This window comes from Antedon mediterranea, chromosome 6 (assembly GCF_964355755.1).
Source record: "Antedon mediterranea chromosome 6, ecAntMedi1.1, whole genome shotgun sequence".
Lineage (NCBI taxonomy): Eukaryota > Metazoa > Echinodermata > Crinoidea > Comatulida > Antedonidae > Antedon > Antedon mediterranea.
This window is the reverse complement of record NC_092675.1, coordinates 17,398,806-17,425,985: the sequence shown is the minus strand read 5'-3', so window position 1 is coordinate 17,425,985 and position 27,180 is coordinate 17,398,806. Positions and strand designations below refer to the sequence as shown.

The 27,180-nt window shown below is 33.6% G+C and overlaps 1 protein-coding gene across 2 annotated transcripts; it reads right to left on the bottom strand.

The window, feature by feature from the left end:
• Window positions 1-27,180, bottom strand: LOC140051006 (uncharacterized). Of its 2 annotated transcripts, none has more exons than XM_072096063.1 (30): window positions 26,760-27,180; window positions 20,867-21,105; window positions 20,557-20,679; window positions 19,997-20,168; window positions 19,021-19,257; window positions 18,360-18,644; window positions 17,551-17,742; window positions 17,266-17,358; window positions 16,455-16,745; window positions 15,788-16,235; window positions 13,830-14,152; window positions 13,120-13,407; window positions 11,909-12,866; window positions 11,507-11,808; window positions 9,593-9,874; window positions 8,685-9,498; window positions 8,098-8,402; window positions 7,468-7,810; window positions 6,887-7,182; window positions 6,279-6,420; window positions 5,677-5,999; window positions 5,146-5,347; window positions 4,599-4,936; window positions 4,353-4,521; window positions 3,828-4,225; window positions 3,313-3,340; window positions 2,469-2,890; window positions 2,299-2,329; window positions 1,500-1,912; window positions 1-828 (listed from the first exon to the last, which is right to left on the bottom strand). In XM_072096063.1, exons 1-30 carry the CDS (start codon window positions 26,974-26,976, stop codon window positions 557-559), a joined length of 8,946 nt encoding a protein of 2,981 aa, XP_071952164.1. In that variant the 5' UTR covers window positions 26,977-27,180; the 3' UTR covers window positions 1-556. The 2 variants fall into 2 exon arrangements, with proteins under 2 accessions (XP_071952164.1, XP_071952165.1); XM_072096064.1 differs by having other exon boundaries at window positions 11,909-12,863.

Below are 27,180 nucleotides of genomic sequence, written 5' to 3'. Positions count from 1 at the left end.
TCAGTTGTTTCTATTTATTTACTACGTTTTGATACTGGAAGCCTATAAATTGATCCTATCTATGAGTTTTACTTTAGGAAACGGTATGGGAGAAATATTAAATAAATGATGAACAAAATAAGATAAAGGAGTACCAAATGCGAATGCAACACTTACAAATTAAATATTAGCAGGACATAGTATAGGCTAGGCTGACAGGGCATTTGTTCGTAGGAAAAGTCACCAACATTGACTCAACAGGCATCTTAAGATAAAGGTATATACTACCTGTATTACTAGTAGCTACCCGGTTAACTATTGCAAGTCATTGACAATCAGAAAAATTCATAACATATGAAAAAGTCCTGTAGCACATCGGAAGAATATCCCTCTGTACCATCCTCTCTGTAGTAGATCTTAGTTCTAATATCGCTTATATTATGCGTTTATGATATTTCGCTATGTTTAATCTATCAACATTAGCCTAATAATTATAATACATGATAAACATTAATTTACAGTTTGTTAGAAATCCATTACTTATTTTTACAGAACCTTTGAATATTATTTGTTAATCCTATACTAAATTAATGAGCATATTCTGTTTGTCTATTCCGGCTGAATTTTTCGCTGTACATGTGTAGGTCCCTTCTTCTCGTTCACTCGTAACTTGAATGCGAACTTTATTCCTATCTAATGAAATATTATTAGTACTCTGTAGTATCTCGCCGTCTTTTGACCATTCGATTGTCGGAGGTGGGGATCCAGTCACACGACATCTTAGAGTAACTGTTGACGTTTGTCTTGCACTTGAATCCATTTCAAGCTCTACTTCTACTTGCGGAGCCACTGAAAATGTTAAACCAATACATCGTTATTGTTGATTTTCTTTCGTATCGGTAGTGCCATCAGGGAAGAGTGAAATTACAATTGTAAATTCACTCTTCCCTGATAAAATGGATTAAACAATGATGATGCAGGTGCTAATCTGTAGTATATCTTCGCTTTATAGCAGTATAATTATGAATACTTATATGCACTAACTTTAGCATGAAAACGGCACGGTAATAAGATAGGGTATATGGAAATAATAGTAGGATAATCTTCTAGGCCTATATCAAATGTAATCCTATATATAAAAATATAATAAAATCTTTAAAATTGGTTAGCGTTTACATACATGCCTACATAAAAACTAATATTACCATAATATAAAACAGATTAAAACTGATACATTATGATAATAAGCTAATTAAATTCAAAAACCGTAATTAAAAGGGAAAAATATTAAAGGATATATACTATTACATGCATTTCATCTACCAATGTTAAGCGCACTATACGTAGCCTTTTTCATTCTACTAAATTAGTGAACATGCAGTCAACATACAAAATAAAAGTATTAAAGTAAGTAACATTAAAAGTAAGTAGTACAGATATGTAAAATAATTAACAAACAGCCTTTGTATTTAATATATATAATAATATATAGTACATGTTTTTCTGGGGTGAAGACTCACCCTCGGGTAATGACGAAACACCGAGCTCAATACAGGTCGGGCCCCGTATATCTGAAGTCCAGGGCAAAGTTGAACAGTCAGTCAAGACATCGTCACGGCCACGTAACAATACTTGTAATGTTTGATAATCATTATAACAATATTCGTTATGGAGTTGTGAGCATTCCTCTCGGCAAATCTCGCGTTTCTTTGCCCGGCTATTGCAAACTGGCAACATTGTAAGGCATATCTCCTTGAAGAGGTAACCACCACAATTCGAGTCCATTTCAGTGTCTAGCAATTCCTTGATTTTAATAATCTCATTTTCAATTTCCGACTGTTTTTGTCCGCTGTTAAGGTAGATTTTGCGTCCAGACAGGTACTTAGAACACACTGTTCCTTTGTAGGCCTCACAATTTCTTGTAGGCTGTGGACTATCCAAAATTGTCCAAATTTATAAGTGAGCATTATCATTGACACGTTGTCTATGTTTTGTACGTTTCAACTAATTATTGACATTATAAACCAAAATAAACATAATGAAACCTGTAGGAATACTTTTCTTATCATTGGAGGCAGGCCTTTAATTATAAATAAAGTGATATTTGATTATTATGCATATAATTTGGCCAAAGGGACATACTGATACAATATACATGGTAAAAAAACATAATAACAAAATAACATTGATAAAATTTACACTTTTAACGAAAATGTGCGACTAAATTCATGCAGTGTTGGGTGTTTTTTTAAAAAAGAAATACACAAATAAATTTATATTGCATTATTATGGGTACGAAAATAATAAAGTGTGCATTACCTTGTAGGAAAAACAACATCAGTTTCGGTTGCTACAAAAATAGAACATACTTTTGTTGTAAATACCTATTAGACGATGATGACGATATACAACATTGGTTTTCACCTGCTTAAGTTAAATATAATCTATTGTACATAAGTTTCACAGTATTAGGAAGTGATGACGCTTACCTCTAAATTCGCTTGATATACTAAGAGTGGTGCAGCTGTATTTGCCAGATTGAGACGGCAGAGACAGACAGTCATTTAGCTTGAATACACTATTATCTAGTTCATCCGTAGCCAGGGTAGCTCTGAATTCTTCGTAGCAAATATTATTCGAGAGGACCTCACAATCCTCGCGGCATACCTCCAATGGCCTGTCGTTGCGGTTGCAGGGTGGAAGAGCCCTCAGACAGATATATGGAAGGAGGTAGTTGGAACACTGTCTGCTCACTGAGCCTAGGGTAAGGACTGCCGTGAATATAGACATAACATTAGTTTCGATTTTAGCTAACGTTAATCCGGATTTGATGAACGTGTTCCTGTTTCCAACATATTCGCTGCAAATCCCGTCAGAATTATAAGGTCTGCATTTGCCGGCAGGTTTAGACCTAAATATAAAATGAACACATATACAGTTTCATCTGCCGAACTATAGGCCTAGTACAGGCAATCATTTATTCATTGAAATAAAATACTATGTTGGTTCTTTGTTATATAAGCCATTTCCTATTAATATTAGTAAAGAGTTCTATTATTTAATCAAGTTCCAGTTAAATAGCTCTTTATGTCAGATTAATGACAAAAGCACTGCAAAGAATGTTGATAAAATGAACAAATAATATTCAATTTCCTATATTCATATTCAGTAAGTATTCAGAAACTACTATTTAACGACCATTAAATAGTGCGTACTATGGCACGCCATGTGACCCAAAATCGTTCGATGAAATAAACAGGAATTTAGAGTAGTTTAGTTTAGGTGTATAAAAACTGATTATTCAATCAAAATTAGAATAAATGGAAAGCTTACCCCGCAGTTGGAGACCGATTGGTGTTGGCTAAAAGAAATGAACATTGTTATTGATTATAAGTTGATTTATTTATGTGGATGTTGAACATATTAATTACTCCATTAAGCTGTCATTATTCGTTTACAGTTTAGGCCGAATAATGCCTGATTAACGAGAAGTAGGCTAAATGTATGTGGATATACTATATAACATAAAAATAATTATGTTAAGCGTTTTTGTTTTTTATCTTAAAATATTTAGTGTAATGGGTTGGTTTATTTAAAAAAATAAGAACTACAGAATGACTACTGAATTTTCTTATGTAGAATTAATACTGCATTGTCGAGTATTTATAGTGCTAGATAAATATTTAATGAACAATTGATTGACATATTGTATATCAATTAAACCCCACAAACAATCAATACAAATATTAAAATTCAGTAACATTACATCAATAAAACTAAGGTTAAACAACATTAATACATTGAGAATTTTCAGTTATAGAAGGAACAATTATGTTATATATACGTACAATTCGTTAGTCCCACTGTTATGCATTGGCTGTCTACGTTCACTGATGGTAAAGTACTGCAGTCATCGTATGCAGGCATCCACAGATATTGTCCAGGATATGCGACTTTCAGATCAGTTAGGTCACGACAATAGCTTCTTGTGAGTACAGAGCAATCCTCCTGACATATGCTTTTACTTTTACCGCTATCGTCGCAGAGGGGAAAGGCTTTGAAACAGAGGAATGGCTCGAGGTAGCTCATGCATTGTAAATCAGTTGCTGAAAGTGTTTGTAAAGTAGCCTGAAGCTGGTAATCAATTGAATACAGGTCTGAACCGCCGTCAACATAAACCATCTGAGATTTTAGGTAACGACGACACACAGAGCCAGTGTATACCACACATCTTCCACCATCCGGGCTGTGAAAACAGTTGTTTCGTTAATTTTTAGGCAAGTTATGATGCTATTATTTGGTGGAAGTAAATAGTTAGACTAACGTAAACGGAGAAAGACAAAGAGACTGCACGTTGAAATGAATTGATATACCTTCCTTCCGGTTGCCCGCCATTGTTTCCAGTTTCAGGTCTAGGTCTGTAAACGGGAGGAGTAGTGTCTTCTCCCGTTGTTGGTGTTCTAGGCCGTTGAGGCTTTGGCTTTGGTGTATTTGGAGTTTTCGGTGGCTTATTCTTGTTAGGCTTTTTCTTTGGCGGTGGTTCTAAGAATAGAAAAACAGGTTATTATGTAGGCCTACAGTGTATCAGTTGTCTATGCTATGCTATGTGGAAGACTTACTGGATTGAGAACCTTCTACCACACTTAATTCAGCTTGTACAATTTCTGATATGTCTACAACTGCGCCAACGCAGAGGTATGTACCGGCATCTTCGTGTACAATATCTTTGATAACAAGACGAGACCCCCACGACATCTGTTTAATACGAATGCGTTGCATATCATCTTCTCCAGCTTCCTCGTCCATGAAAATAAGAACTCCATTCTTGAACCAGATAAACTGAGGTTCTGGTGTACCGCTCATTCTGCATTGGAAAACGACGGATCCACCAGTTACTCCGACTTGATGTGGCATGCTAGCATAACATAATTCACCGTTGTCACCAGAAATGCATTTTCTAAATAGGAAATATAGAATGACTTAAGTAGCTGATCAAAATCTTCAGAAGCAGTATATATTTTACGGTACTATAAAATTATAATTTTAATCTAATTGTCTATACAAATTACTATGTATGAAAAGAGCAGAGAAAGTCCAAGGGACATAGTTTGTAAACGTCGACGCTATATATATATTGTGAAAAAAACGTCAAACAATTCTGCTTACTGGACGCTTGGTCTGGATGTACTTGTTGGCAAGAAGACATCTGTAGGATCAACGCGTTGTGTTGTCTTTTTTGGTGGCCGTGGGGCTGTTGGCCTTGGTGTCTTCTTTGGAGGCTTGGGTTTTGTTTGGGTCGTCGTAGGTCTGTATGCTTCAACAGTTGTGGTTGGTGCTTCTGTTTCTATTTGTGGAGGAATTGTTGCATCTAAAATAGAAAAAATATATTATTTAGTCTTTACAATCGGTCTGAATAACAAAACAACTTAAGGCCAACTCAGAGACAGTGTCGTACGACGAGGCCCGACGAGTCTAAAAACTACGCTCGACGCTATCGCAAGACGACTCGACTCTCGACTCTCGTCGGAATCATCTCAGACAGTACCGGCGGACGAGTCAAAACGATTGGTCGGGCCTCGACGTACGATGCTGTCTGAGTTGGCCTATACCGGATCCAATAAAGATTCAAACAGGATAGAAAGTTGTAAATGTTGTACTCTTTTAATAACAAACATAAACAGAAAAAGAAATACTCACAAGGTCCGACAAGCAGCCAAGCCTTTGTTTCTTTAATACCAGCTGCATTGATCGCCTGACATCGATATTCACCAGTATCAGCCTCTCTCACGCCTCTAAAAGCTAAGCGAGAACCCCAAGGAAATGCCTTTTCTCTTATCAATCCAAGTTTTGTTGGGTAAATTCTTATTCCGTTTTTATACCATCGATATTCAGGTTGAGGATCTCCATATATTTGACACCGAAGCGAGATACGATCATCTATATCAACCTTCTTTCCAACTAACTCGTTTGACATGCAAAGTTTTGAGATTTCTCCAATACAATCATGTTTCTTAGTGTAACTGTAATTTAAATTTTTACAAACAATTTAGACATTAGATATAATATTATTGAGAAATTACTCGTTTGAAGGTAATATAGCATAATCTAATATCTAATATATAATCATTACTTCCTACAAAGATGATGGTGTCTATTCACTAATAAAAAAAATGTGACGATTATTATTGTTAACATCATTAATCATGGTTTTATGTGTGTCCATGTTATCGCCATTGTTATACATGACCATTGATTTTATTACAGATGTTATCATTTGATTGATTACGTCATTAACTTACGAGTTTGTTACTTGGGTTGTAAATGGGTCGGTTGGTTTGTAGGTGATTGGAAGTGTTGTTTTTGCCGGTGGCTTTGTTCTTGGTTTAGTATTCGGTTTTGTTCTTGTGGGTGTAGTAGATGGCTGCTGGTATGGATTTACGTCTAAAAACGAAAATATATGGTGAGTAAATACCACTCTACTTATTTATTATTTATTATATATCATACAATATAATTATATGAAACATGGAATAATTTCTTTTTTTGTATACTGCCTTACTTATTTATTTATTTATTTATTTACTTACTTACTTATTTATTCAATGCTTTTATTTTTATTGTAATTATTATTATTGTCTAAGGTTGCTTATTAGCTTAAAGATCTATGTGTTCTGCACAGATCTTAAAATATGCATCCTCCATGTACTAGGTTGTAGTAGTTGTATAGTATGTGGAAAATAAATTGAATTGAATTGAAAAAAAAATCAATTGCTTATAAATCGTCGTCGGGCAACCCTTGCTAGTGTATCTTTGATACAGAACGTATAATACACCTCTACAAGGAATTTAGTAATAAACTACATACAAGTAACAAAAAGAACAAACTATCAACAGTTTATTAACTCACATGGATTGAAGACTTCTAGAGTGGCTCGCATGGACACCGTTTGATAATCGTTAAGACCATAACAAGTGTAGATTCCTGCATCACGCAAAAGCGCTTGTTTGATGGTAAAACGTGACCCGGTGTCCAAAACTCTCTCCTTCATTCGACTATCATCAAAGACTAATGGTGCCCCATCTTTATACCACAAAAACCTAGGTTTAGGTTCGCCAATGATTCGGCAAAGGAACACTACCCTGTCGCCAACCTCAACACTCTGTTCCTCCATGTATTTTTTAATTTCTACATACGGCTCGCCACTGTATACAAAAACAAAGTCATCAAAAATGTGTATACTTTATTATTTCTATTCTATAATAATTAAAATAGTTATTCTACCATCGAAATGTACAGATAATGGCAAACCTCCACATAGGCATGTGAAAAATGAATGATGTGTTCCCATACAGCTATGAAACCATCCTTTAAAATCTTATGAAAATCGAGCAATACCTTTTTGAGTAATTCTGCTAACTAACAAATATAAACGAAACAAACACACACAATCGACTACATAACGGAGGTAAGAAAGCAAGTTGACTCACCTACGACTAGAATCCCATGTTTGAGATGGTCGAGCATTGAGATTCCCAAGTCTGTCAGTTTTCGCGTCTTGAAATACCTCTTCTGGTTCAATTCCAGTAACTCGTACCACAACACTCCCATCAGGCTTCTGCATCTGTGGATCATGTTGCGATACTCTTGTAACCTTTGGAGTTTCTGCATCAGGTGTAATGAACACTTCCTCCACTAATGACGGCAGATGAGTAGTGTATGACGATGCGTACGATGATGATGGATCGACATCCTTATTACTTCCAGGCCTGACTGATCGCTTCATTACTGTGTGACTGTTTTCAACGACTGGCTTCTGTGTTATTCTACCCTCTAAAAACGTCAAAAAAATATGTCTAAGTTTTAGAATATGGAAATGTTTTGAATTGATAACTATTTCTTTTTTCTTTTTTTTGCAGCAATTATTACATGTGCTAATATATTACACCAGAAAAATGTACAGACAACCCACATAATAAGTTATCAATATACGGTACTTCTAATTGTTGTCCTTTCCGCGAATAACTTTGAAGCTCGTCGTCTCACTTCCTAACACAATATAATGATCTAAAACACCAGACGTTAGGTTACATTATAATTACATAATACAATGCACTTACTTGGAATAACAGTAATATTTCCAGATGTTTCTACAACATTGCCATGGTTGAGAGCAATGCAAGTGTATCTGCCTGCATCCGACATTTTAATTTCCTTAAACGTGAGTATTGACCCTTTTAAATACTTTCTTTCCTTAATCTTGTCACCTCCTATGTTCAACGGATTTCCATCTTTGTGCCACAGTAATGTAGCTGATGGGTTAGCATCTACGGTGCATCGTAGATTCAAGCGATCATCGACAAATGCAATGACGTCTGGCAAAGGTCTTATTAACCGCAGATACGTGCCGTCGTTAGCGATCGGTCTATAATAAATAGTATACATATTGATAGTAATATGGGTACAGTGTAATATTCTATGAGAAATGTTTTTGTTTTCGATTATACTTAGATAAAATGAAACTGATGGCATGATTGGAATGTATAGTAATTATAAAACATATATATTATATAATTTAACAGAAAAACTTTGCCCAAGTTAGAACACCACTCTTATAATTTTATAGTAAAATAAAGAATATTTTCTATACCTAAACATTGGTATTATAATTAAAGTCTTTTAAATAAATCAGCAAAATAATTAGTACCCAGATGTTTGAGATTCCTCATTTTCGTCAACTTGACTTGCAACCGGATCCGTAGATGTTGTGTCTTCTGGAGGATTAGTATTCAGTGGACTGTTTTTCGTATCAGTTATCATGATTGATGATGTTGTTGACTCCATTGCATTTGCCTTTTCTGGTTCTTCTGTACCTTTAGGGATATTAGTGGTAGTGTAATCAGTATCGTCAATAACTAGTTCTGGAGATGCGTTTGCAATGGATTTTTCATCCGTTACCATTAGTTCCATTTCTGGTTCTGGGACTGCAGTTGATATTGGTTTAGGAGCTGAAGTTGATATTGGTTCACGAGCTGCAGTTACCATTGGTTCGTTATCATCAGTTACCACTGTGTCAGGAACTTTAGTTGCCATTGGTTCAGGGGCTGCTGTTGCCATTGGTTCATGGTCATCCGTTACCACTTGTCCATGAGTTGCAGTTGCCATTGGTTCAGGAAATACAGCTGTCATTGGTTCCGGATCATCAGTTACCATTGGTTCTGGAGCTGCAGTTACCATTGGTTCAGGAGCTGCAGTTGCCTTTGGTTCAGGAACTGCAGTTGTCAATGGTTCTAGGTCTTCATGAACGAATTCGGGAGCAGTAGTTACTAGCAATGACTGACTTTTTTCATCTTTGGTGGCCGTACTGAATTGAAATTCTTCCAGACTTCCAGTAGTAAATTGAATCCCCTCTCCGGTATCTGCATTGGTAACACCAACTACTATTTTGTCATTGACAAATAAAGTTGTGGAATCAATACTGGGCGAGGACGTAGAATCCTTAGGTGATATTGTAGTGGGTTCTGTAAGATCACCAAAGAGTAAATAAATAGTAAACAATATTGTTTACATTTGTTAAACGATATTTCATGATTTACTTTACGGTATCAAACTTACCCAACGGCGGTGTTTTCACCATGATTGGTTTGCTAAACACGCTCGATCTATCGTCTCTTTGCATCTTCACTCTGAACGTGTATGCTGAATTAGGCAATAGTTGCCTGTAGTAAGTCTCTGTTCTGGTTGTGGAGAAATGATATTTTAATCCGCGATTAACTTCATTATAAAACCGGACAACGTATGTTGCGCCAGATGCAATGTAATTTGGTTTTGTCCAAACTACAAGTGCCTCTGTTGATGACTTAATAATAACCTGAATATCATCAATTTTTGCAACTCCTGAAAATATATTTTAAAAAAAAAACAATAAAAGAATTGTCAATTTAGCTAAGTAGAAGTTTGGTATTTAAGCCGTGAAACAGTATTCCACTAGGTACACAGTCTCGGTTGGGGCGACTTTTTCTCATTTTCACAGATTTCCTCATCTTTATCGTTTCAAAAATTAATTAAATAATTTTCAGTGTATCACCGGGCGGTTTGGAATTTATATATATATATATAAATCCAAAGGCAAATTACTGAAAAAAATGACAATGCTGTATATATATATATATATATATATATATATATATATACAGCATTGTCATTTTGTGGGTGAAAATCTGTGATAATACCATACATGGCTCTGTGGTCTAGTGGTATGATACTCGCCCTGTAAGCGAGAGGTTGCAGGTTCGAATCCAGCCAGAGACATTTTTTCATACAACTAAAAAATACGGAACTTTCGCCAATGAGCTATGCTCGACGCGATTATGAGATCATGTTCCGAATATGAGCACTGTTTCTATAATTTACAGTATGATTTATATATAATTTACACAGTGCTACGCAACATCATTGATTTACATATACACAATATTATTTAAAAAACCGTTGCGAATTAAAGTTGGAATTTATTCTGACTTGTCAAGCCTCCACTGATTGTGAGGGCGTTTGTTGTATGAGAGAATGTATCTGGTGGGTGAAAATCTGTGATAATACCATACATGGCTCTGTGGTCTAGTGGTATGATACTCGCCCTGTAAGCGAGAGGTTGCAGGTTCGAATCCAGCCAGAGACATTTTTTCATACAACTAAAAAATACGGAACTTTCGCCAATGAGCTATGCTCGACGCGATTATGAGATCATGTTCCGAATATGAGCACTGTTTCTATAATTTACAGTATGATTTATATATATATATATATATATATAAACACAACAGGCATAGAAATAAATTCCAAACCGCCCGGTGATACACTGAAAATTGTTTAATTAATTTTTGAAACGATAAAGATGAGGAAATCTGTGAGAATGAGAAAAAGTCGCCCCAACCGAGACTCGAACTCGGACCGTCTGCTTGATATGCAGTTGCCCTAACCATTAGACCACTGGGGCTTTCATGGTATTGTTCTTTAACTCGATCGGATAACGACCCTTTAACATTCTCGGCGTGGTACGGTTGGAACACAACTAGTCCTCTGTTGTACGCACGCGCACCAGAGATCAAATTGATACGCCCTCATCTATAATTCAGTATATTTATTCACTAAGCGGGATCTCGAGAGATACTTTTATATATATATAAACACAACAGGCATAGAAATAAATTCCAAACCGCCCGGTGATACACTGAAAATTATTTAATTAATTTTTGAAACGATAAAGATGAGGAAATCTGGGAGAATGAGAAAAAGTCGCCCCAACCGAGACTCGAACTCGGACCGTCTGCTTGATATGCAGTTGCCCTAACCATTAGACCACTTGGGCTTTCATGGTATTGTTCTTTAACTCGATCGGATAACGACCCTTTAACATTCTCGGCGTGGTACGGTTGGAACACAACTGGTCCTCAGTTGTACGCACGCGCACCAGAGATCAAATTGATACGCCCTCATCTATAATTCATATACTCTAAATAAATGTTTCACCTCTGACAGACACAGTGCCCTCTAGACTTCTCTCTGCAGCTACATTCTTGGCAACGCATGTATAACGCCCTTTATCCGACTCTGTAATATTCTTAATAATAATCCTTGATCCCCATCCAAATGTTCTATCCTTAATGCGACCTCTTACTACTGGTATCCTCTTCCCTTCGTGGTACCATTCATACGAAGGAAGTGGAAAGCCTATGACGAAACATCTCAATGTTGCCTTTCCATTATAATCAATTATTCGGTGTTGTAATGGGGCTGCAACGGTCAAATGTGGTACCTCATTAACTGCAACTCTGTAAAAAAAATATATCGACAATGATTTATTGATGATATTGATATAATGTCGACTATGAAAAACGTTTACACTAAAAATAATGATAAATTTCCTCTTACTCTCCTCCATCCATTGGATTCACAATGTCTTCGTTGTTGACGTCATCAGCATCTACTATATATGTATCTGTTATCATAATAACATTTTCTGTTTCATCAACGGTTAACTTATCGCCGTTTGTATCAACGGAGAGAGATTGTGAATCACCTTCCATTACAGAGATATCAGTAGCTGTTTCAATGTCCTCACCCAATTCAACGTTCTTCATTGTGGTATCGACATTAACAACAATACTTTCAGTTACAATGGCAATGGCACCATCGTCATTTTCTTCATTTTCGTTACCGTCGTAATTAGGTATAACAGTCGTACTCTTAACAGTTTCTTGATTTTCACCGACGTCTTCAATTGGCTCAATATCAAATGGTGTCTCAGTCTTTAATTCAGGGTTTTCTTCATTATAAGTATCAATTCCATCTGTTTTATCTGTTTTTTCTTCAATGCTTACCGCCTCTGAACTGTCTTTAGTATTTGTGTTTGCTTTCAATTTTTCTTCGACGTTCATCTCTGTTGAGTCTGATTTAAAATTGACACTTTCAATATTATCTTGTTTATTTGTCTCATCTTCTAATTTGGTGATTGTTGGTAAAGTAGATGTCCGGTCTGGTTCAGGTTCTTGGAAATCTTCTGGTGTTGGTACAACATAATGATCTTCCCCATCATTAGCATGTTCCTCGGGTTCTGGTATCATTTCTTCCGTATCTGAACCGTTGTTGTTTTCGTGTTTTTCAGTAGAGTATGTAGCAGGTGTTTCATCAATAGTTACACTCACTTTATCAGCATTATCACTTCCATGCACTTTAGATTCTGCGGTTGTTATCTCCGGCTTCAATGTTGTTTTTTCTACCTCTCCATTCATACCTGGTTGCTTAGGAGTTTTTGTAACAATATTTTGAATGTTTTTTCCTGTAGTTTGATCGTCGTCTTTATCAGTGGTATCATCGACAGGAGTATCTTCTGGAATAAATTATAGAATACATTTTAATTTGACGTTTCAGGAAAATAAAAACTATAAATTTTCAACCAAAGCAATATACTCAATATTATCCAGTTTTTGTTCTAAATGTGTAATTTAGCTCCATTCGTATTTTAACAACCTCATGTTTAGGTCTATTTCTTCTACAGTAGTGTTGGGGTTGTTCCAGTCCTTTGGCAGAATTTGGGGGAAATAAAAATTAAGAGCTCAGTGATGAGTTAAAATCATACCCACCTTCTATAGTCTTGATAGATACCGAACTGTACGGCCCAATCCCCTTTGATGTTACCGCTCTTACTCTAATTACATACTCAGTATTTGGCTCTAAGTTCTTATAAACGAGCTCAGTAACGTTGGTGTCAAACTTGTATGTTTCTGACGGCAGACTTAATGTGTGTATGTAAACAATGTATTTTAAGAGAGGTCCATCACTGAGATCAAGCAATGGAGGAAACCACTTGATTGTTACTTCGTTACTGGAAACATCTAGTGCTTGTAGGTCAGTCACGATTCCTGTTGGACCTATAGTAAGCAACGCAACAGACGTAACGTACAAGAAGTCTAAAAATCTAAATATTGTCAACAACTATAGTGGTTCTTATGAGATTGATTAAACTAATCATAGTTCATAATTAAATTAGTATCCGACTTCACACACATGAAACATATGAAGATTAATAGATTCAAATCAAACCTTATTAATCCTAAAAAAAGATTAGTTACCATGGGGTCCGATTAAAATATTAAAAGAAAAAAACTATGATGGAATTTGAAGAAGCATGCAAGAAATAAACAAACTACAGTGATTGAATATATGTTCCTCAGGATCTTGTTCTTCAAGTTTACTAAGTAGATGTTTCTTTAATTTACATTTGAAAGTGATCTTATTGTTGATACATGGAAAACAGGGAGAGCATTTTATTACAACGTAATAAATAACTTACCAAACCTGACGTTTAGCACAGCAGATGTTTCTATTTTACCAGCTCCGTTTTCTCCACGACATGTGTATTTTCCCTGATCAACCAGCGTCAGATCACGAATTGTGAGACGCATTCCGCGGTGTGGAATCATCTTCTCTCGGACACGACCAGATCTTTCTTTGATAAGCTCATCATCGAGATACCAACTGTAATTAACCGTAGGACTTCCTTTTATACGACAAATAAAAACTACACGACCTTTAACTGGTTGTGTAACATCTTCAAGCTTCCTCTCCAGAGTGATAAATGATTCGCCACCATTTCCATTAACAGCCTCAGTTTCACTAAAAAGAAGATTATAGGTAAAGAAAGTAATTATCGTTCAATAGAGAATGATATGATATGTTTGTATTGCATTAGGTGGTTTTTTAACAGTATTAGATTAGATTATTAAATTAGTAATATTAACTAAATTTACATACAACATAAATCTCAGTAAATGTGTTATGGTATCTTTCCAACGAAGACAATTTTCCAAAATGTGATGTTAAGTAGTAAAAATTAGCCTATTGAGCACAATTATTTTTAAAAAAAGAATACAATGAGTCTTGAATGAAGAATTACAATTGAAAAAATATCAACATTTACATTGGACTCACTTAAATAGTTATACAAAGAAGACAAGCGTGTCTGAAACCGCCTTTTCGATACATACTCTATTAAAAGGAACATAACAAGTGGACTCTAGTTTTACGAGAAGAACAGCAGTCACAACTAAACAAACAATTAACACTCTTGTAAAGGAACATTAAATCAGACACACTTCTTCTAAACTTAAGAGGTTCAAGAAAATTAACAACATCGAAACGTTTACAAAGAAACAAACTTAACTTGAATACGTTGGAGCCTTGTGGCATGAATATCAAAAATCAAATTAAAAATAACAGAAGTTTTTAGCAAACAAGGGGTTTGTGGTAGCTAATTCCCCTACAGTGCCTCCAAATGAAGCCAACCATTCTATTACTCTTACTAACAATGTGGTCAATATGAAGAATATTCCAAGATCCTTATGGTATTGGACTTTGTCAATGTTCTGATTATTAATTTGATGATTAAACGAAATTTGATTTAAGAGTAATAGTCATTGACTTATATTTAGAGGCATTGAGTTTCATATCCATGAATTAGACCACTGCACTTGACCATCCAAATCCTCCTTATTATCGTTAGAAGAAATAATACGATATAGTTTAACATCATCCGCAAATAAAAGAAACTTGGAAAATTTAGAAATTGCGGTAAAATCGTTGATAAAAGTTTTAAATAATAAAGGACCCAACACCGAGCCCTTTGGAACACCTGAAAGAATAACCAATTTGACAATTGACCCCCAACAAGAACTCTCTGCCTTCAAATTGTAGAGTTGTAGTAAAAGATATAAATGATAATTGATCCGCAGTATACTCTGGATGGTCTAGTGCAGCATCTTGGCTAAATGGCTAAATAAAGAATAAAAATAATTGTTAACATAGTGGCCTCAGAACTTGCTGTATATGCGCTATCATTGTCATTGCATTACAGAGACGGGGTGCTGGAACATTTCCTTGTTGTATTCACCCAAGACCAAAAGCGCTTTGAGTTTTCACCCATGTTGATAAAGAATTATTATAATTTAAAATAGGGAAATTGATACTTAAAGAACTATGATCAGAATTCAATAATTAAGCCCCATTGTAACATTATTGCACAAAATACTGTTTGATAAACAAAATCAAGAACATGATCAGAACAAGTAGAACAAAAATTACATTGACACAGATCACAAGAATTCAAAAAGTTGAAATTTGGAATTATTAGATGCATAACTTGTAAAACATCCTTATTCCATATAATTTCAGATATGTTAAAGTCATAACATCTATATGATATTACATCTTTACATCATTAAACAATGGTTACACAAAGATTTTTCTACTTACGCTTGATCGTTTACTGGATATGCAATAATTCTTGCCAAACTGTTATTGAATAATGAGTCTTGTTGTTCTACAACGTCTGGTTGTTGCTTTTCAGTGACGTCATCAGTAATATCTTCATCCAGTTCATTCAGGATCTCTCCAGACGGCGTTGGTGAGTTTGTTTCAGTATAAACTTCCACTTCAAAAACTAGTTTACTTTCTGATTGGCTGTCTGAGACAATATTCTGTTGACTAGTTATTGATTCCACCATAGTGTCTGTGGTAGATATCTCGTCCGGAATATCTGTTGACGCTGCTTCTGTGTGTGTAATTACATTCCATTTAGTAACATTCAGTCGTGTCTGTGAATCTACTGATACTTCTGTAGAGCCTTGAGAAACAGAATCTATATCCGAGTTTGTCTGATTATAGGTCGTGTTTTGGACAGGATTGAGACCACTTGAGAGACCTAAACAATTATTGAAAGAGAAAAGTATGCGCAATTCATACATGCCAAAGGTATTCCTGCAACCCGTAAACTTCCAAGTGTACTCTTATCCGTTCTCTATGCACGTCCTATAATATTATTTGTTTACATGAAATAAAATAAAATTTTTAACGATGTAGTACAACTATGCCTTCATATGTGGAAATTATGGTTCATTTACTAAATTTATTTTCTACTTACCCGCCGTTGTTCTAAAAACTGATGTGCGACTGAATGGACCTTGGCCCATTATTGTGTGAGCAGATATTTGAAAACCATATTCTGAATTGGGAAGCAGGTTCTTAAAAACAACTCTGGTTTTGCGGGACTTAAACCTGTATCTTATCCACGGCTCGGTCATTAGGAAATGTATTGTAGTATATCGAATAATCTTTCCGCCACGCATGGTTGCAGCGGGTGGTTGCCACGAGATCTCTATAAGCGAATCGGTGGCCTGAATGGCATGGATGTTTGTTGGTGGTGCAATTGGTCCTGAAAATAAGAACAATTTATGATATTTAAAAAAGTGTAAAGCTCTGTCTACACTATCAAAATAGTTTGATAAAAAAAAGTGTGATGTGGCCAAATATGGTAGTAGTGATACATGCAGATATGGCATATATGGGCACATCACATTTTTTGTCACATAAAGATGGATTTTCCATGATCTAGGGCTTAGGAACTAATTACGTGATGTTAATTTACTGTGGGAATGTGGTGACATTGGTTTCGGTGGAGTTGGTCCTGAGGACGACCAACGACATAACATGCGCAGATCCTAGGTACGTTCGTCGCAAATCGAAATCGCTCTATTATTATATTAGTATATTCAATTTTGATTATGACAACAACATTTATTCTTTTCAATATACAGTTGTAACAAATGTTTGTAACATAATTTCGTTAAAAAATAGTTCATTTAAACAATAGATATTGTATGGCACATTATTTTATTAGTTATGTATTGTATTATTACATAGTGTGTTAATACACCGTGTTAATATATACTTACTGTCAGAAGGCGTTATGACGGTGACAGAAAGTGATTCTCCTACGCCAGCTTCGTTGACAGCGGCGACGGTAAACACGTATGTCAAACCTTTCGCTGAAGCATTGATGGAAATTAAATATTTATTCACAAAATTAATTAAACTTATACTTTACCAAAATAAAATAATTGCAATGATTGCGCCGTGATTAAAACAGCCTTGACATTAACTCAACATATTAATTTCAACATAAATCACTAATATGAAATACATTTTATAAATTACTTAGATATAAATAAAATACCAACCCAATTCGTTAACTCGATATGACGTTACATTTGATGGTAGTAGAAACTCAATAGGTGTATCTGTGTCCAATCCAAACGAAAACTGATATGCAATCAAAGATTTGGTAAAAGTGTGTACTGGTTCGTACCAAATTGCCTCGTAATCACAGTCCTCAGCTTCAAATACGATAAAACTCGATGGTCTGCTCGGAACTTGTGAGCCAAATAAATATAATTAAAATTACAATTTACGAACCATTTCAATAATGTATTAAATTGACAGTTATTTCACGTTACTAAATTGTTGGTAATAATAATAATTATTTATTTGGAGATTACACTTTTACAACAGTGGCACTCGACCAAATGGAAGGTGCATCCAAGAGAAATATACAAAAAAAAAACAAAAAAAAACATGATATAGAAAATAACAATTACAAAAAAAAGTCGACGTAGGTCAACATGTCAAAACAATTCAACTATATATACAACATAATCTGTATACAGTAGGCCTATATATAAGGATTGAAAGTGAATGTTATAGACCAACTCAAGAGAAATATGTTTTCATATACACTGTTGTCTAGTACTAGTAGTGGATTGTTCCTCTTATTATTTAAGCTACTATAATTGTACGCATGGTATAGGACATTATTTTAAGGATGCCTCAATTTTGAAGAGGTTTGGCCCCTGTCAAGCCCTGGATGGTGCCCGACTGTACCCTTAATCAGACCCATCTTCCGTGTAGGCCTGTGCCTGCCATTGGTGCTTTTAACTTTACACCAGTATTTGTTGTGATGATGATATAATTATACAAAATGTAATCATACCTGGTCTCCATTGAGAGAAAGCCACTTTAGATGACCTCTGAAACGGTTGATTCTTATTAACTCCTCGTACCGTAATGTAGAAATGATCATCTGGTGGCCGTATTTGCATAACATAATGAGCGTGGTCTGCGTTTTCTTCTTTTACAAAATTTGATGAGTCCATGTAAATATTTCGCAGAACTTCACCAACCAAAGAAATAAATTCTACCTTCTGAATAATATCATGGGAGTGCCATACATTAGTTTCAGTGTTTTCAACTTGCATCAGAATGACATTTTGTGAACCTACAAATAAAGAGAGAGATTATTTAAACAAATAGAAATTTAGACATACAACGTTGGTTCATCTTTTTTTATATGAACACATCTTAAAATTAATATTATGCAAGCATTAGAGAGATGTTGATATACTAAATATTGCACCACTACGTGCATGTTTAATGTATAGTTTCAAACACAATTAATAAAGAGTAATATATGTCAGTTGAAAAATCATTAAAATTATTTAATGAATATAAATATGAATAAAACTTTTAGTCGCCTTCGTAATAATTCACTTTAATTGGAAAATTAGTATAACAATAAACTAAATATTGACTGTTACAATTATTAATTGTTTGTAGAATGTATTTCTTTCCTGTAATTGGTGCAAGAAAGTTACCTTCTGTTGTGTACGGCCTTTCCGATGCCTGTGTCATATTGATGGTCTTCTCATAGTAAAACATAAACCTAATATCAATAGGGCTAGGTGCAAATCCAATGACTTGAACCAAGTTATCAGTAGAGCTAAATACACTGAGTGTATATTCAGTTGGAAAAACGTTCTCAAGAACAATGATCTGTAGTTTGTTGGAAGCAACGATGTACTCAAAGTCCTGTTCCGCTTCAAGCTTCTTACCTATTGAATTATAAAATATAACGAATCGTATTAAAAATATATATTAATAACATAATGATTTGCTACATCCCATAGAAACATATATTTATTTACATGCATCGAAAAACAGGTAAAACCAAAGCTGTTTGATTTCAATTGAGATGCAATAAGCAAACGCTAATAAGTTAAAAACGTCAAATTTTTTTTATTTTTTTATTTCAACTTTATTTATAGAGGGTAACCCTTCCAGCTGAACCCGCAGGCCAGCTGATATTCAGGGGCCCTCTTAAAAATGACAAAATATATAAAACTATACTTAACTAATACGAATCTAATATATACATTTAAATTTAAAACTATTATATAAAAAAATAATTGTCCAAAAAAAAAAAAAAAAAAAAAAAAAAAAAATTCAATTAAACAATTACGATAAAATGTTTTTTTTAAAATTAAATTTAAACGAGTTAATATTGGTACATTCTTTCAAAACAGAAGGTAATACATTATATAAAATACAAGCAGAATAAAATCAAAAGTAAAAAACATCAAAAGTAAAAAACATAAAAAGTAAACAACCTAAAAGTAAACAGCAAAACGTAAACGTACAACTTCAGACTCAATTGTATAACTGCTCAATAAAGTGTCATTCCTCTTTTATTTTCAATCACAACGTCAAACATTAAACTGTCTTAACATAATATGGAATAAAATAATGTGATTTTGTATATAAATTATACTGTAATGTATATTATAAACTTACCGTCGACGTCTGAGATTGATATGATTGGTTCAAGGCCTGATAAAATCACTATTAGTTGTTCAATTGATTCATCAACGTATAATTGGTAGGCACTAACTCCTGGTGTCGATAGCGTAGGAGATAGAAGACTGACGTCATCCCCGTAATCAAAAATTTGAATGAATCGAATAATCTGTTATTGAAAATAATATTCCGATATTAACATGAAAAATACAGATATTTTACATCCTATATTAGTTAAAAACTTACTCTTAAGAATAATCCGTAATAATCTATTCTCAAATTTACTGAACAGCATTTAGTATTTAGATATTTATTTTTACATTATTGAAAAAACAAATATAGTTGTTTTTGAGCAGAATAATACAAAGAAAAATGTAAGAAATTAAGGGGAAAAAAGGAGAAAACAATATAATTAAAGAAAGAACATATGAAGACAGATATTACTGATTTATTTGTAATGTATTTAATTATGATATGAAAGAATAAAGGTGGTTTTTCACGCCACAAAAGAGAAAAAAAAAATATAGTTGTACAAAATACAAAGTGAAGCTTCCAACCTGGCTAATGTTTTGAGTTTCCAATGGAAATATGACCCCTGAACTAACTTCTTTGACCTCGTCTATTAACTGACGTCCATTGCGGTATCCATCAGAACATTCATCGGATACAACAAAGATAACCTACAAATTAAAACTTAAGTAAGATATGTTCAAAAGGAAAGAAACATTTGCTTAGTTACTAAAATGTTAAAACTTTTTTAGAATATCAATTAAAACAGTTCAACTTGCAAACTGATTTTGTTAACTTTATACCGACTGGGTATGATTATCTTTCAATTGATTGATTAGTTAAGATTTTTAAACTTACCCTAAGCTGTTTCTTCTGAATAATATCAAATAATTCAGGAATAAAAGTTCCATCTGATTCAACACCTGTTCCGGTAACAACGACCACAAGTGAATTTGAAGCAGAACTGTTGAGGGCACTGTACAGCGGCAGAGATTTGATGCCACGTGTTGAGCAATTCTGATTGTCGTAAACATCTAGAGATCTTACCGATTCTTGAATTTCAATTAAGCTGTTTGATTCAATCGGGATTGGAACATCTAGAAATATGAACGAAATAATGTCATTAAAAGTACAATACGCTTTGTACCTAATAATATAAAGATTTGGAATGAGCCGCCTTCTCTGCCATCAATGGCGCGTTTGAACGCTTGTTGTAAAACTCGAAGTTCATCAAAATAGCTGTTAATTTGTGATTTACACGATTTTCGTATATTAAAATAACTATTGGGAAAGGTTTAATACAGTTTGCTGTAAACAAAAATTAAAATTATGGTAATTACAGTAAGAAATTAACATAGAAAAAAATGAGCAGTTGTTTAAACAGATATTTTCTATATTGTTATAGTTTTGTTTATGTATAAAATTTTGATGAAGCGGTATGTTGGCGTATTTTAACCCTGTCAAAGATTATCTGAACTGCCGTCGGGGAAATATCTTATTATATATATTAATCCCATTACAAAAAATTACAAAACTGTTGAATACGATATTCGGAAATGAACCCAGCTATGCACTATGAATAGATCTGGATGTTTTATTTGAGACACATGCCAAGCCTATGTTTTCTCAGTGTTCAGATGTTACTCTCCAGAAGGCCTACACCAATCCAATAATGTTATCTATAATACATCTGAAGTAGGTCATGGTGTTAAAATAATGTTAAATCATGTCTTTGTGTCTTGTTTTTTTAATTAATCACGTGGAACCTGTTGCAAGGAATCACAACAGAATGGTATCAAACATTGTTCAGAACAGCATCGACTAATCTAAGATATGTTATCTTGAATCATATAACATAGAAAAATGATTTCCCGATAATCAAATTCACGTTTAATAAGTTGCGGCATGCTATTGAAATTTAGTTTGGTTAGAGAATTATGTTTATTTATTTCACATTTCCTATAAAAACATGAAGTAAAAGACAACAAATAAATGTGATGTTATCAACATTATAAATGTAATTTATTAAATCATGTCACTGAACTATTAATGATTTGACGCAAAAATATGCTAGCTAACGTCAAATTCCCTTACAAATATTAGCGAGCTTGTGTCAGGAGGGTGGTGAAAGATGACAATCAAATTGACAAAACCAGTACAGAAACGAAACTCTGTATATTGAGTTTATACGCATGCCTACTACTTCCTCCTTCAAGCTACGGTACCAAAGGTAAAGTTCGCTTCGGCGCCATAAAGTTGTACGCAAAACTTTTGCAAAAGTGTCAATCATCTTTTACCGCTGTTGGTTTTCACCAACGCAACTTGGTAATGATCCAGGTAAATGGGGTACTGGGTATTTCGATAAAATCACAGCACGTCCGGTTAATGCTGACTACAAAAAAAATGATACACTCAAACTACATTCAAACGTTTATACGCACATTTTATGACACCATAATTAACATAATCAACATACAAAAACACCATTTTATTACTTTATCATTTCGAATACCATTTGTAAGATAATTACAATTAATGGGATTCTGTTACAGATTTGAATTATGTTAATACAGTAAAAATAGTTCCTAAGTGTTCCCATGGAGTTATAATATGCAGTTATTTTTCTTCTTAACATGAACAAACAACAACTTCGCAAGACATACATCATAAGCATATTAATTACGTCAAATCTCAGGAAAATTCCAGGAATGTTACCAATTCAAAGATTATGCCAATGACTGAACATAGGCCTACCTATTAGTTGCAAATATCTGTATTTTATCTTTTTCAATATATACAAAATTTAAAATAATTATCGTGCATTCTATAAAAATATCTTATTCGTATAAAAACACATTTTGGAATAAAAAGTTTTAAAAATTAAACAATTTCAACTGTATTTAAGATACTTACTAGGATTGCATTGCGATTACAAACACGTGTAATCTTTCCAGCTGTGGGTTTAAACAATTCTTTCGAATGTAATATTAACGCCCTAAAACCTTGATTGTTTTATTATCAAATTGTATCAAATGGCCAGATAATTAGGCCTAAAAATAGGCCTATAGCTAAATTGATATAGGGCTATAAAGCTTGCTACAAGTTTATGTAAAAGAGAAAAAAGTATTAAATAATTCGATATAATTATTATAATTAATATTTACATTTTAAATATCTATATTAAATTTTCTTATTTAGTTATTATAATTTGCTGTACCTTTTGGTTTGGTTTAAGCAAAATTAAATGCTAACCAATCTGAAATGCAGAATATCTCCACAGTTTGCGACGCCGTATTTGTCACTTCAATTATCTCATGTTAATTTGTTTGCAATTTAATTTGCTGATTTGATTTTATTCTGCAATACATAATCCAATGTTTCCATGTTAACTTGTACATAATATGTAAAGAATGTGTTTCATACTAATGGTAATGTAACGTAATATAACACCTATAGAGCTAAATTGACCAAAATCGTAGCGAATAAAAGCATTTCCGTAATTTAATTTGAAATATAAGAATATTCATTAGCATATTGCAACTTGTTTTAAAGTAATATTATCCTTAGAATATGATTTTACTGTTTTAATACCAAATTGTTTTTTATGGACTTAAGGTTGTGAAAACAAACATGTCTAAGAATAGTTGAAAGAAATATGATATCATTGGAATAATTCATTAATAAACTCAGTGGGTTGAAATTAAATGTTTTTTGACATAATCCCATGACATTAGACAGATATTAGAACAATTACACAGTAAATATATTTTGTAGCCATACATTTTTCCATAATTTGATTGGTTTGGAATGTATGCTAGGAGCAATAGACGTGATGTTCCTTTAGAACCCCGTTCCTAATCGAACCTAAAGTTAATTGATCACCTGAACTTGATGCACTTTATAAATCAAGTTAATTCTTAAAACAACAAAACAATTTTTATTCTTTGCATAAGTTTAGCTTTTATAATTAATTTCTAAATATTCAGAATATGCCTATATTAGTTCTAATTATTTGTATTCACCTTCGATCTTGTGTTTCTAAGTTACACGATTATTTTCAAAGAATGTGATCCTTTTTCCTTACCCTAAGGTATCTCCTATGTTAGAAATAATATTTAAAGGTCAAAGTTGACATACCTTTAAAATACCTTGTAAACTTTCAGTATAATATATCAGTGTACAAAAGCAAGACGAGTTCATGACATATTAAAAATGGATTGTGTATTATAGACGACAAAAATTGGAGAAACCAACAAGAAGTTTCAACAACATTACACAACTGTACAAAAACGGATGGACAGATTTAGAAAATCAACGATTAAAACTCAACAATAGAGCACCTGCAGTAAGTAATAAAGTACACATGTACCCGACGAAATTATTAAAGATTTTAATTTAGTAATCACGGGATAAATCAAAAGTTACTAGGTTAATTTCACCAATTCAAATTGGAAGCTATCGGTTAACGATACCCTGACTTATCAGGTGCTGATGTTGTAATCTCCTTCTGGTTTTCATTACCACAAACAAAGTAATTTTACTTAATTGGGAATGAATTTAATTGGTCTTGACAAAACCATGTTACAAATGCTTTATTCCCATAGGTACGCGTGTGTGTTCGTTGTTACAGCCTTTTAAAAGCACTAACTAAAGTTTAATTAAGTTGATAATAAATGTTAGATTAATATAAGATAAATTTAAACACGTGTAACCTGAACTTACAAAACGATTTAGAACAAATTGAAGCTGAATTCAATGTTGAAATAAGAAATAAACTTAAATAATACAAACGGGGGCCTGGGTACTTCCATACCATCTCTCAAAAACATTTTCAAAGAAAATAATTACCACAGGCTAGATCACTAAGAATATGAAGAATAACAACAACGTCAGCGGGAAGCCTGATGGAAGTACTAATGTTCGTAGTGACCAAGACAGATCATACCACCCAGTAGCCTAACAATTAATCGTTATTCATGTTAGATTCACAATCAATATATTTAATGACTTAAAGAGAATAATATAGTTGTGTTTTGTAAATATAACTTTGCAATAATGTTTTGTGAAATAAAATGGAAATTAATAAACTGAGTAATAAAGTAGAAATAACTTTGCTGGAAAATGGCTTTCAACATTCATACCAAGTTGTTATCATCATACAGTAGTACCACCATACTACATTCACTCAATAATTCGATTTGCTGCTGCAGCATTTGGCACAAGTTCTTCACTTCACTTTCTTCTGTATCGTGACTCGATTACAGTTCGGTTTTGTGTTCTGAGCATAAGTGTAGATATTAAGAATCAACCTATCCAAACGGTATATAATTATGCAATTTCATTCGGTCTTCTAAATTTGTGTACATTCATTGTAATTGTCAATATAATTATATTACAAAAAGCACGAACCACAACACTCTTGATACCACTTGTCGAGATTAGTCAACTGAAAATATCCCACCCATCAAACATATAATAACGTTTACTCAATTAAATGTAATTTGGAAAAATTACTTTTAGCACGTAAAATTTAAATAGTTTATTATTGTTTTTCTTTCAGAAATTCAATTCAGCTTCAAATGTTTAATTTACCCTGTGATTTCCTTATAAATGCATTCTTAGTAAAATTAGCTTGTTTATTGAACACATATCAATAATACGTCCCCAATATAGATATTAAAATTATCATTATTAGACAAATCTGTCCTGGATTAGTGTTTGCTGGAAAAGGTCATATCTGTTAACAATTCAATTACGGTCTTTAGAGAGAAAAACCCCAACAGAGATCTCACCCATAAAATCGCAAAATTTAAATGATTAATTTTTATCTCAACGTGTTCATTACTTGCTATCAAAACATTTCAGATTGTTTTCATTAGCTTTTGTCATATTTATGGAATACAAAAACATTTAAATTATATAAACAATGGGTCATTCCTCAGCAGAATAAGCCTATACCAATGGTTGTTAACGAGTATGTCTACGTTAAATGAGCGGTAACTCTGAATCTTGCGTCATAAGCCTACGTGTAGCACGCACGTGTCGAACACAGGCCTGTGACAACCAAACTACCTTTCAGTTTCCATCAATTTGACAACATCGGGTCAAGGTTCTTCGACGTAAAATTAACTTTTACAGGTAAATTTCTTATCAAACGACACCGCTAAGGTGAGATTCTTCTCCCCAGGACTATTAATGATCTATTGCTACTGATAGCTTGCCATAGGCCTATTTCATGTTCACCTTTACGGCACGATTACGCACCAAACTGTGCCGAAAAATTAGTTATCGCAGCGAGATTATTTTATGTTCTACTCATAGATAACATCATATAGGCCTAGTCATTTCTATAAAAAAAAAACTATTTTCATATTACCTGTATGCACAATTCTTGCCCAAATAAGAAAAGAAAAATAATATTATTCAAGTGAATGTAATATTTATGAGTCAGTAGCAATTATTTTTTTATTTGCTTATCTGAATGCACTATGATTTAGGCCTACTTTCAAAAAGAAGATTTGGGAACTACACACAATAAATAAACCTTTGAAACAGAAAAATATTATCTTTGTAACTACAATTATTGGGATATAAACTTGTCATGTCAGCCCACAGTATAGTTTGCAATTTTACTATTTGAAGTGAGTGGGTTGGGATTGTCTGATGGTTAAACAATTAAAAGTGTACGTTAGAAAATTTAACCTACCGTAGTAATTACATACAGAAGTAAATAACTATCACATGTACATACCATACTCTGAAAACGATTGCAAGACATACTTCCCCTCGTCATTAGGGTTTGATAATAAAAGTTCATCTATTACATCGATAAGATATTCTACGTACGATTCATCATTAGCTTCAACTACGAATGTTTTCTTCGGTACATTTAAAGTTAATGGTTCAAGTTGAGCATAGCCCAGTTGAAGAAAAACAATCAATGTCAACAATTCACCAAACATCCACATTGTAAGCGAAAGATAAGATTGAGAACGAACAAAAAATATCTTGAAAGATTATGACAAAGATAAATTTTCCTTTTAAAAATCTACCATGTAGGCCTAAACAAATCGCTGGTTAACCATTACCTCTGAGGGTCTAGTAAAAAATAGAGCAATTATCTGTCCATCACTTATTACGTAATAAATCAGTTCAAACTGTCCGCATTATTT